Here is a 13,002-nt window from a genome sequence, read left to right on the forward strand (position 1 = left end):
CAGTAATCATCGTCGTGAGTGAACTTTTAATTATGTTCCCATCAGGAGCGAATACTTGAATATCGATATTTCTCCATCCATTTGAAGCTATGGTAAAGAATCGATTATTAAAGTTTTCGTCGAGAACTCTCTGTTTATCGATCCTTTTACATAGGTTTAAATGGCATAACAATCGATATATCGCAATTTATGCCACGTCACCGGTTGCCAACAAACCGGGATTATAGGAGCACGTGAGTAATTTTCATTAAACTGTTCAATTGCTACACGGAAAACGCTTTCGGACGGTAGGGATTTACTGAAATTAAGTCTGTCACTGTCATCAACTCTCTACGATGACAAGACTTTAAATACTTTTTTTTTTTTTTTTTTTTTTTTTTTTTTTTTTTTTTTTTTTTTTTTTTTTTTTGTATAGATAAAAAGATCTTTGTCATACAAGAGTGTGATGAACCCTATTCACACATCGAAATCATGTCGCACAATAGACACACAGAAAGGGGAAACTAGATTATTTGTCGAACTTGGAGGCTTATTTTAACAAGTTTTTGACTAGTTTTTATTTTTTATTTTTTAATAGCAGAAACTTTTTACAGACTAAAACTGGCAACTTGTTTTTGTGGGGTTAAATAAAAGTTATCGGATAAAATTTAGGATCGCGCTCTTCTGAATTCTTGATTTTTTCCATTCTTGGCAGGTGAAGTTGAACAAAAATGTTACACTTATTTTTTTTTTTTTAATTTAGCACACATTTTTATCGAACAATATTCGTAGTGACTTTATCATGTTATTATGTTACACCCTCTTGGCTGAATTGCCCAGTCCGGAGACAGGGTAACTTTTTTGTCCAGCCCCTGGACAGATCACCCTTGTTGCCCGGTCCGCGAATTAGTTCTAATATTTTAAAGCTCTAAAATTGAGAACGGGTCCAATGCAACTTATTTTACTTTTTTTTACTATTGTAATTTCTGGCGCTGAAGTCTATTTTTGTAGAATGACTTATTTAAATCACAATATCTTAACCTACAAATACTGCACTGATTGTGAGTTGATTGTGGCGCAAAAATGCAACTATTCGGCAAAATGCAACTATTCGTGTTCCACAGATATGCGTGTTGCATGTTCAAAATTGAAGGCACTTTCGCTCTTCTCACTTCTTCAAAAATGCATGGGAGTCGCCAACACCCGAATAACAGAGTGCCTATGTAAAGCCAAAACTAGGTGTTGTAGCTCCGTCATTTTAAGGCAAAAAAAAAGTGCCACTCTTAATAATTGGTCAACAAAACGGGCTTTTTCGATTAACTGAAACGAACTTTTTCGGTTCAGTTAATCGAAAATATCGGCTACAGGAATCAAATTTTGGTAAGCTGAACCGATGTTTGGTTTTTCCGACCGAGATTTTTGATTTCTAGAACTGAAAAAGTACGATGCTCAATACGCACGGATTTTTTTTCGCAGTGCAAATAAGGCTGTACCTCTGTTTTGCCGACTGTTACTTTAAAGTGTGTTAAAGGCTTGCCTAATCGTCCCGCAGGTCAGTTTTCCACACAGAGAAAAATCTATGGCTTTATAAACCAATTAAAGGTTCACTAATCATCACTAATAGTCGTGCATGAACAAATAAACGAGTCTCGGTCTGTGAACCATACCAAGGTATCTCGTACCATACTAATGTATATAGTGCTAAGGTATGCTGTTATAGTTGTCTTTACTACTGTCAGTGGAGTTCCATATGAGCCTCTAATTGGTTAGCCATAGCTTTTTCTCAGTGCAGTTTTTTAACTTTTTTGAAGTATGAAAATGATCAATGATTATGGGCTGTCCTGATTATTTTTGTCATGACTCTTAGGGATCGGCAAAATAAAGTGCATTTCGACCAAGTTAAACAAAAACGCACCAAGTTGCATTAAGTTCGAACTAAGAAAAGGAAGTGTGAAGTTGCACTCCTTCATGAGACTGAATATTAAGGTCGAAGTTTGACAACTATTATCCCATGAACAATGTATTTCTCGACTTTGAATTTTTGGAAGGAGAAAATTTGAGAGTGTTGAATTCAAAACTACTTCCAACTCGAATATTTCCAAACTGCGACTTCGAGCATTTTTTCAAACTTGGTCAACTTTCTTTCGGAATCGTTATTTTCGCTTTAAACTCTTTTAAAGGCTATCGATCTCGACTAATGGACGCCCCTTTTGTGTAATGGCGTATCTCAATTTCCGCATGAGCCCCCGAAATCATGGATTTCTGTGTAAAACGGGGCCCATAAGAATTTTGAGCTACGGCCTCAGCAACGTAATGAAGAGGAATTCTTTCAGTGGCGTGGCGTGAATTGCGATGTATCGATTGTTACGCCATTTAAACCTATGGTGAAGAATCGATTATTAAGGTGTTCACTGTGAACACTCTGGTTATTTATCCTTTTTCATAGGTTTAAATGGCATAACAATCGATAAATCGCAATTCACGCCACACCACTGTTTGTGGTGAATGTAAGCGGATGCTTCTTTCCTCTTGAATTCGGTCTAAATGCTGACGTTTGATTGAGGGGCCTCGGAAGACAAGGCACATAAGTGCAGTTTTTGCTCTTTCGAGAAACACGTGTTTGAAGTTTCGAAATTACATGGATCCTTACGGCGGATTGATGCTAAAGAATTTGAATTTGGGAGCGAATTTTTCCCAGAATATACGTTACGACTAGTATACTTGATCTCGTTAAAATTTCAATTTTTTCAAAAACTGCACTTATGCGTCTTGTCCTCCAAGCCCATCGATTATAAAATCGTTTTGGTCCTAGCTTTGTTTTCATGACAGACTGTTAGATTTTAAGATTGTGATATTGGATTTTGAATGAATTGCAATTGAGGATGTAATTTTTCATATAAATGATTTTACTCCTGTTATTTTTGTCCATCAGTAGATTCTGGAGTAGATCATATAATAAAAAAAGTACGATTTCTCGAAACGTTTCTGGCAAAATTGCTCATAATTGCTGAGTCAATTGCTCATTAGAAATGAACACAGTGGTACTTTTATCTTTTTCTCCAATTTTTTCATGTACTTGAGGGACGAGTGGTGGTAGAAAATTAACAATGTATTCATTGTAGAAGGTTCATCGTTTATTATCAACATTAAACAACAAATTTAAGTGTCTAGAAGATATGGATTATTATAGCTTTATATTATTCAGTATTTACTTTTACACACCTCGAATCTATACACGACAGTTTTTCAACTTAGGTGTAACAGAAAGTATGGAAATTTAAAAAAAATAACTCAAATTACCTAAAAATATATAAACACTAATAACATACAGGCAAGAAAAAAGTAACCTTTTTACATAAGAATACTAGGTAAGTACTCACTGTTTCACATTTACATTCAATACCGGTACAAGTACGTAAACTATACCTCTGTATTATATTTACACAGTCGAACTGACAAAAAGTAACAAAACAATAATCCGAAAACAGAAGAAGAAGAAATAAAAAACAACACGTATGATATTAACCCACATTGTACAAAAGTAAACGAACAAAATTGAAAGATAATATTAGAGTTCAAGGATGATGGTAAAAAAAGAAATAATAAAAAATTAAAAAAAAATAATAGATAAAAAATAATCATCAAATAGTTAACGAAATCCTAAAGATCATCACCGGTTCCTCTTTACAAACGAACTCTAATCAAATAAATCTAACCGGTAAACAAAGGTGATCAGATTTGAATAAAAATAGAAGAAAAATAATTTAGATCGAGAAAAGTTAAAAATACAAATAATACTTTTACAAAACTGGAGTTCAAGCATAACAAAAATAGGTTGTTAATATAAAAAATTTAGGGAATTTGTCACCACAAACCGATCCCAAAGAATCGTGTTTGAACGGAAAAAGTAAATCTGAATTCAACTTTCTGAGAACTATACTTGAAGGAAGCACCGTGAAACATATAATTCATATTGCGACCATATATTCAATGAGAAAATAGTGACATGTGAATGTGAAACAATAACATTTTTTTGCAAGTCTTTGAATGATCTGATTTGATCAAAACGGAATTAATTATGATTTTTCCGGCGAATTTACATAAAAACCTACCCTTTATGACTCTGAATCTCATTTATGTCAGAGGTCTAACGAATTTTCAGAGATTAACAGAATGGTTAAAAAAGCGCTAAGATAGTTACTTTCTACACTTTCAACTTTTTTTCTTTCTTTCTTACGGAATTCTTACCAAAGAGAAAATGTTGATGATACTGGTGAAAAAGCTTGACTTAGTGCAGAATTAACTTTGTGATTTTCGAGTGATGAAATATGCTCGCAAAATGAACGAAAACAATAAAATTATTAAATTTGAAAAGGAAGAAGAGGATGTAAAAAATGATGAAGAAGGGAGAGGGATACATATATTACGGAATGAATTTTCAGTAAAGTATCGTCATTAATTCTGAGAGATAACGTGGAATGTTTGAGTGTCTTTTTCTTGGAAAATAGAAGTTGATGTGTCCAAAGGAATAAATGAAAAACTATTGTGTAGACTTCGACATAATTATCTGAGCAATGAAAAGTTTTGACTCTGGGGTTTTACAGTTGGGGTTTCTTCGTTCAAGAGTGCGTCTAAAAAGTGCCGATGAGACTAAATGCAAAAATTACTAATTATTTTTCAGGGACAGTTCCAATTAATTAAATTCGTTGGTTCTATGATTATATATGAGAAAATCCTGCTATGATAAACATCAAAAAAGGCATGTAAATCTCAACAGAATTTTTGAATTTTATAGAGCGAGGGGCACACATTTGAAAATTAACTGATTTAAAGATTTTTTAAGGGAATTTTGATTAGTATTTATTTGGGAGGCACTATGCACGTCTTAACGTCTTGTAAAAACCGAATAAAACACACACACACAAGCTAGAATATAAAAAAGAGGATCATAATAGTAGTCTAATAAATAAGAACTATGTTTTTATTTTTTCTCTGAAATAACCCATTGATTGTGCGGAAATCAAAATGATTAATTGAGCTCGATTTTTACATAAATTAACTAGAGTTTACAACTATTCAGTAACCTTAGTCGGTGTAATTCTTCGTAGTTAAAGTTCACAAATACCACGCTTACTTTGAAAATTATAAATTGCTTTTCACACAATAGAAAAAATCAACGAGACAAAAAATTTACGAAATGAAAGGACGTGAAGCCATAGGAGTGTGATTTTGAAGAAGATCATATCTAAATGCAGAAATTCTTCACAAATATCTTTCTTTTGATAGAATTTTTTAGTAGAGACTCTTGCTGAAAATTGCGTTCCATTGTTATGATACATTCAACCATAAGGTTGAAAGGTGAAAAGATTTTGAGTTTTCAAATGCTACTTTTTTTTAAAGTTTACGACGATATTTTCGCAAAACGGTAACGCCTAATCTCACCTATCTTCAAGTCATGAATTAAAAAAAAATAAATAAATAAAATATGAAAATTTAAAAAAGTTCCAAATTTTTACGTTTCAATGAAACCTATAATGCGGACTCATTGCATACTTTTAAGATCTTGATTTGAGGGGAAGAAAATATGATTTTAGGTAAGTCCTAAAATCAATTCAGAGATTACAGTAATAAATCTCAAACATTTCAGTTACAATTTCTCCAATCGGAAAATGAAAAAAGTAGAAACCAAAAACGTTAAAATCCCCCTTCAAATCAGGCCTCACTCATTCTAAGATGGATCAATAAGTCCCTTTTACAGACTGCTCCATTAACGCACGAGGTTTTCAAAATTATTATAAAATATAAAAACTAATAGTGACAATAATGCGATAACATTGCTTTGGTATGAATCAAATTTTATCTATATACAAATATATCAAATGCCTTATTTAGCTACGATAAGTTAATAAGAGGGGAAACCAACAGGAAAGTACAGCGAGTGATTATTATAAGTACCGGTTCACATTTACGTATATACTATCTCGCTATAACACCTATTTACAATCAAGTGTTACAATTAAACTATGGTTTTTCCATTACAAAAAATATGAGTGAAAATCATGTTATCGACAGGAATAATACTTTCTAGGAGGAGAGAAAAATTGACTTATTGTAATTTCCCTTCTCAAAAGAAGAAACTTTCGTACCTCAATTTGGGTAAATTTTTCATTCACAGTTGACTGGTCCAACTCATGCTGATACGCAAAGAGAGGATCTTGTATTTAACGGGGGTATTGTGCGTTACTTTTTGAACGATTGCAACTCATTTCGGGGTGGATGACATTGAAAGACTTAAAAACAACTACGTGAGGACTATTATCGTACAAAATGAAAAGAAACATTTACATCGACGAGGATACTTGTCGGAAAACAGCAGTCTTTGAGAGGTTCGACGAAGAAAACCACATTTCGCCATTTCCGGGACGAAAGAACGTGACTTCATCTCACCGCCGCAAAATTTCGACACGCTATGCGCCCTTAAAGCCGGAAAGTCTTGGTTACCTTCGTTGAGAAGTTCACCGATTTTTTGCACATCATTGAAAAAATTAGCAAAATTTCGTACAAAAAACCAGCAGTCGTTTTTGTAAACAATGGAAAAACTGTTTAAGCAGAACCGCACTCTTCTTTGACTGTTCATCAATGCATCGATTGATGATAAATAGTTAAATTCGTTATACATCTTTTGAATTACTAAAAGTAAAGTGTGAACTCTCCACTTTGTTCTGCCTTCTTGCAAAAATGTAAGTTGTCAGCTTTGAAAAAATGAAAAAAGATGAGCGTTTCAGGCAATGGTTGAGATCAAGGGTCGTATTCCTGGTCTCTGCTCTCCTTGAACAGCTCCTTTCCTTAAGAAGCCATGCATTCAGAGGCGGATCCAGTAATTTGGCAACGCCGGATTTCCTCCATTTAAATCTATGCTAAATAATCGATTCCTGTCGGAGCTCTTGGCCCCTCCAAGGATCGATACATTTCCATAGGTATAAATGGAGAGAAGGCAATGTTGCCGATTTCCTAGATCCGCCAATGCATCCATTTGGTTTACATTGTATTTTACCTCCGTAAATTACGATGTAAACCAAATGGACCACCCTGAAATGAAAAATTGTTTGAAAAACGACTACGATGCCTAACCTAAATCATCAATTTACCAATCGATCCATCAATGGACAGTCAACGAACGAGTAGCACCATTTTCAGCAAATTTTGCAACGTTGAAATGACGTCACGTTCCCGCGCCGGGAAACCACATTTAAGCTTACATAGGAACTTGGTCATGAACGGAAGAGGGTCACCATTGGCCTCGGAACGAGGCCCTTCTGCGTCCACGGGAGCCTCTACCTCTGACGGGCAAAGGAGACATCTGGCGTCAGTAGATGCTCTGAATCGGGAGGTGCCGAAGTCCCCCCCAAGGATAGAGTCATGTGTTGTCCTTCGAGGCAGAGATGCTCGAGTCATCATCCGGCCCCATCAAGGCCGGTATGACGTCCACCTTCATGTTCTGGTTCACCACGCACTTCCGCATGTGCTTCTCCAGCGTCGAGGGCACCGAGAACGGCATCTCGCAGAAGCGGCACTTGTACACGTCCTTCCCGAGCCGCCCGTGCGTCTTCATATGCCTCGTCAACTTGGAGCTCTGCGCGCAGGCGTAGGAACACAACTCGCACTTGTACGGCTTCTCGCCGGTGTGCGAGCGGCGGTGAACGGTGAGGTTGCTGCAGTTCTTGAAGACCTTGCCGCAGTACTCGCAGGTGTCGTTTCTTCGCGACTCCTTCTTCATGTGCTGCATCGGGAGGCCGCTGAGAGCCGCCGCCGCCGCCACGACGGCCAGCGAGGAGGCACTGGTTCCGGCCTTGAGGCCCCGCCCGTCGCTCTTCATCATGGGTTCGGTGGACTTGGACCGGGGGTTCAGCATGTGGATGGGGTTGTCGCCCCTGCCGCCCGTGAAGTGGAACTCCCGTTGGTGGGCGGCCGCTAGGGCTGGCAACCACAGCCCGGCGTATTGACCGGGCACACCGCGGCCCAGCATCGAGTGATGGTGGTTTTCCAACTCTAGCTTCATCCGCTTGTTGGCGGCGTCGAAGGGGTTTTCGAAAGGCGAGCCGGGGCCGTAGAACGCGGGGTGGCTGCCGAGATCCATCGGTGTTTCGCCGCTCATCAGGTTCTTGGCGAATTCATCGCGGAAGCGACTCGACTTCTCCAAGAGCCCGTTCTCGAGGTGTTTCGACTTGCTTTTGATGTTGTTGTTCTCGGCGATGATGGGGGACCTGGGGTGGAGCATGTCGTCCTTCGAGCGGGGAGGTCCGATCGATTCCCGAAGAGCCTCCCGGTAAGCGTCGTGGTACTGTTGGATGTCCCGGAGGCCGAACTTCTCCATGAGTTCGCCGACCAGGGAGTTGCCCTTCTCGGTGGAGGTGGGTGTGGAGGTCGGCCGTGGCGTCGTGGAGGGGGTTTTGTTTGGTTCTCCGCTGTTGGGTGGCGTCGAGGAGTTGGACTTGGTGGTCAGGTCTTCGGGGGCGTCACCCCCGAGATCGTCATCGTCCTCGTCTTCCTCTTCGTCCTCTAACTTCATCTCGGAGTCGACGTCTTCGTCCTCGTCTTCCTCCTCCTCGTCTTCGTCCTCGTCCATTTCTTCCTCGTCCTCCATCTCCTCGTCCTTGGAGCCCGAGTTAGAGACCTCGTCCGGTGTCGAGTGGTCGCCGTTGACGGCGGTGGGTTCCTCCTCGCCACCGGGCTCCCCGTTTCCCCGGCCCGGCTGCCAGTGCATCTTCATGTGCCGCTTGAGCTTGGAGCTCTGCGTGCAGGCGTGGTTGCAGACGGAGCACTTGTAGGGCTTCTCGCCTGTGTGCGTGCGCCGGTGGACGATGAGGTTGCTCTGGAAGCGGAACTTCTTACCGCAGAACTCGCAGGCGCGCGTCTTCTCCTCCGAGATCGGCGAGACGGAGCTCGGGGGCATGGAAAAATCCGCCGGCTTGTCGCTGTTGTTGGGCGGGGTCGATGCCGAACGCGGGGTCGCTGATAGGTCCATGGACGACTCGCACGCCGGGGTCTCGGCCAGCTGCGACTGCTTCTCCGGCTCCATGTTGTTGTTCTGCATGTTGCTGTTGTTGTTGTTATTCGTGGCTATCGACGAGCTGGAGACGTTTGATGCTCCTTGGGTATTGCTATTGGGACTAGTGAATGGGGGTGATAGCTTCCGCGGCGATGGCGAGGAGCTCTTGGTGGCGGCGCCAGGACTGGTCGTGCCAGCGAGCTCCCGAAGCCGCTTCGAGTAAAAATCCAGCTGGGGCTCCAGGGATAAGCTCAGCGCTGGCGGAGGAGGAACGGACGACGTAGGAACAGGGGATGGGCGATCTGTGGGGAGGAAAGGTGAGTGCGGGGGTGGGACCCCACTGGCGGCGGCTACCGCGGCCGCGATCCCATGGTTGATGCGGAACTGCTCGTTGACGAGCTGCTCCATGAGGAAGGGATGATCGTGGTGACTAGAGGGTCTGGCGAATAAGGCAGCGGCCGGGCCGTTTCCGGGGCTGTGACTCACTGGCGTGGAGGTCGGCGGGAAGTGGTGTCTGGGAGGCTCACCCAACGGCATCCTTAGCAAGCCTCCCACCCCAAAAGGGTGGAGCGGCATGTGAGGGTTGTGCGTGTCGAGGGGGGAGGTAGGTGGGAGCGGGGGTCGGGGTAGGGGGTGCGTGGGGGGCACCGGGCAGGAGGTGAGGGAGCCCCCCGAGCAGGCGGGGGAGGTGGAGGAGCAGGAGGAGGAGGGGGAGGAGTGGCTTTGAGCTGGCTTGGCGAGTGAGGCCGAGCCCGGCGAGGAGCCCAGCGAGGAGTTGGAGGAGGAGGCTTCCACGTAGATCTTCATTCCGTGACTGTTCTGCACGTGCTGCAGGAGCCGCCACGCCGAGTGGTATCTGTGCTTGCAGGTCGAGCAGACGTAGTTATTTGGTTCTGAAACACAAGAGAAAAACACCCAAAATTAGAGACAAATCTCAACACTAATTTTTGTCAACAGTTTGGCAACCAGTGGCGTGGCGTGCTTTGCGATTTATCGATATTTCCCCATTTGCAGCTATGGTAAAAGATCGATTATTAAAGTGTTCACTGCGAAAACCCTGTTTATCGATTCAATTCATAATTTTAAATGGCAGGTCAATCGATAAATCGCAAAGCACGCCACGCCACTGTTGGCAACGCCGGATTCTCTCCGTTTAAACCTTTGTTAAAAAATCGATTTTTGTCAGAGGCCCTTCCAAGAATCGATGCATTTCCATAGGTTCAATTGAGAAAACAATGGTGTCAGCAAACACTTTTTCAATCGACCAACAATTTTTACACCTACGAAGATTTTTCATATCAAAAAGAATATTTGGCATTGATCAAAAAAAGCTAAGCAAAACAGTCACATCACATCGCGATGTTTCGAACAAGCATACCTGAGAATTATTGCAAAATCATTTGCCAATACGGAGGTTATTTTCACAAAATTTCAAGCGTAAAAATTAGTCGGCCGCCTTCGAAAAAATTAAAGTAGAAGATGAGATTTTGAAACACCACAATGTAAAAGTGATTTTTTTGCTTTTTCCTGTGGTATTGGGTAATTAGGAACTACAATTTCTGGTTCATCCTTAAATACACGTTCGTCTTCTAGGAAACAAATGTTACATACGTTGTTTTTTTTTTAAACTGAGTCAGAAATTGTAATTCCTAATTAATTGCCAAATGCGGTCCAATGGTCCTTGAAACAGGACAGAGGATTCCCTGCTTCAGTTAAACAATTTTTTTAAATGCTATTTTCCGAGTCCTTTGACAGCCAGCGTTCCAAGGACGCGTGCATGAGGCTCGTCAAAACAGGAAAGCACACTTTCCCGGCGAAAAAGCCTACTCCCAGCGAGGGGCTCGATTCCGTGACGAGCACAAGGTGTCACGGTCGACCCCGGCGAGAGTGGAGGGGGGGAGGGTATGAGCGCCGCAAACGGGGGGGGGGCGCCTACGTGTTTGTAAAACAAAACGAGGACACAAGGACGCACAACTGCGACCAGGATGGCAGCCGACAACTGAGACATCAAAACCCGGAGTCCCGGAACTACCGAGGGGGGGGGGGGGTGGAAATCAAGCGAATATTGGATGTTATCACTATTTATGACCCAATATGCGCCGCGGTAACCACCGGCTCCGCTGCTTTGCATCTCCCGTTGCCGATTCGAGCTCCGGAGGAAACCGCTTAACTCTAAGGGAGAAACGTGTGTAGATGAGTGGTTTTTCACCGGCAGGAAGGAGGTGGTTTCCGAATCGGAGGAGGGGAGCCGAAAGGCGAATACAGAAAATGCTCGCGAGATAGGCGGTTTTTACTGAGCGTGGCGAGTTGAAGCTGCACTGAAAAAAAAATCTCGGTGTATTTACTAAGAAAAGGGTAAAATTACCAAGAATTCAGGGTTCTATATGATCTCAGTTTTTTCTTGGTAAAATTACCATTTATGGAATTGGTAATTTTACCGAGAAATCTCGGTAAAATTATTGAACTTTCTCGGTAATTTTACTGGACCTTGGTAAAAACGCCAATATTTTTTATCGACTGTAGAAGAATTACCAAGATAAAATGGCAAAGTTACCGGGACTTGATTACCAATAAAAAGTGGTATTCTTACCTGAAAAAAAAAAACAGTAAAAATACCGGTTCCTAGGTAAGCTTACCAGTCTGTCTTGGTAAAATTACCAATAATTGGTAAAAAAAAGTGAGATGGTAAGGTACCAACGGACCGTGGTAAAAACGCCGAGAATTATTTTTCAGTGAACAGTAGTTCCCTTTTGCAGAACGTAGTCCAAATGAATAACATTTTGCAATAAGAAAGCATCAAATCTGAATCTCTCATCACAGCACGTATCTGCATAGGGAAACCAATGGCATGCATATTGTTTCTAAAACGAGCTAGCGATAGCGATTTCTTATTTCAATACGCAGTCCAAAAGTAGATTAAAAACAACGCGCGGTGCGGTGTGGTCAGAAGCCCGCGCGCCGCGCCGCGGGGGTGGAAATAGATTTATAATGTCCGGAAGGATTCCAATCATTTTTCATTTTTTACTTTTCACTTTAAAGAGGGGCGAGCGAAAACAGAGGCTCGCCACTCGGGCCGCGGGGGAAGACGGACGGGGGATGATACAGACTGGGCGGGGGTGGGGGGTGTGAAAAATTCCCCGGATGTAAGGTGTCGGGGAAATATTATTGATAAAACCGAGTGGCCGGGATCCGAGGCGCGGGATGGACGCTACGATCCCTGAATAACTAATAAACCGAGAGGACATTCAAAATTTCCATTTTTCAACCCCCGACAACAGCCCTTGTTTCGCTCCGGCTATAATCACTCCTTATCGCCGTCTTCTTTTCGTACTTTACAATATTTTTCACCGCCCCTCCGGAACCCGGCGTTGGCGGTCTGTTCGACGTCCGTGTTCTTTCGATAAGGGTCGCGAGATGGGATAGGGGTTGTTAGGCAACTCGGGTTTGCACTTGTGTGCTTTCGCGCCCGTAGCGAATATCGTCTCGCGCTTATTTATTTCACCGCGGCCCACCACTTGCACCCTTCTCGATTTCGCATGTTTATTGCCCTTGTCGGGATGATTCCCTCGGATAGTTTGAACAGCTTTTTTTTTATTTTTACTATCGTGTAAGATTTTCGTATTTTACAGGTTTGCCAAATCTGACGATGGTAAAAATGGCGTAAAAACATATTTTAATGTTCAACTTGTCCGCTGTGAAGTCCTTTCTGGCGCTTATGTTTATAGTGTGTCTCAAGACAACGAAGAGACAGGCGAAAAAATGAGATTCTCCTTCATATCCGCATGATACCACATACCTACTCCGGAGTTCGAATAGTTGCGTGATAGAATTCCACCTTGAAAATTGATTTTCGACGAGTATCCGTTAGGGTGAATACAAATTTGTATTATGTTTTATTACAATTTTATTAATTTTTATCAATTTTATCAATTGCCACCAACTTTTATAATTTTTATCAATTTGATTTCATTTAT

The 13,002-nt window shown here is 41.8% G+C and overlaps 1 protein-coding gene across 3 annotated transcripts in view; it reads right to left on the reverse strand.

The window, feature by feature from the left end:
• Positions 1-3,091: 3,091 nt before the first annotated feature.
• Cph (BCL11 transcription factor chronophage) overlaps positions 3,092-13,002 on the reverse strand; it is a 156,824-nt gene continuing 146,913 nt past the window's right edge. For all 3 annotated transcript variants that reach the window (XM_072303026.1, XM_019048937.2, XM_072303025.1), the window contains one exon: positions 3,092-9,921. In XM_072303026.1, the coding sequence (XP_072159127.1) occupies positions 7,397-9,921 (2,525 nt within the window). In that variant the 3' untranslated portion in view covers positions 3,092-7,396. The remainder of the gene's footprint in view (positions 9,922-13,002) is intronic.

The sequence above is a fragment of the Bemisia tabaci genome, chromosome 7 (genome assembly GCF_918797505.1).
Source record: "Bemisia tabaci chromosome 7, PGI_BMITA_v3".
NCBI classification, from domain to species: Eukaryota; Metazoa; Arthropoda; class Insecta; order Hemiptera; family Aleyrodidae; genus Bemisia; species Bemisia tabaci.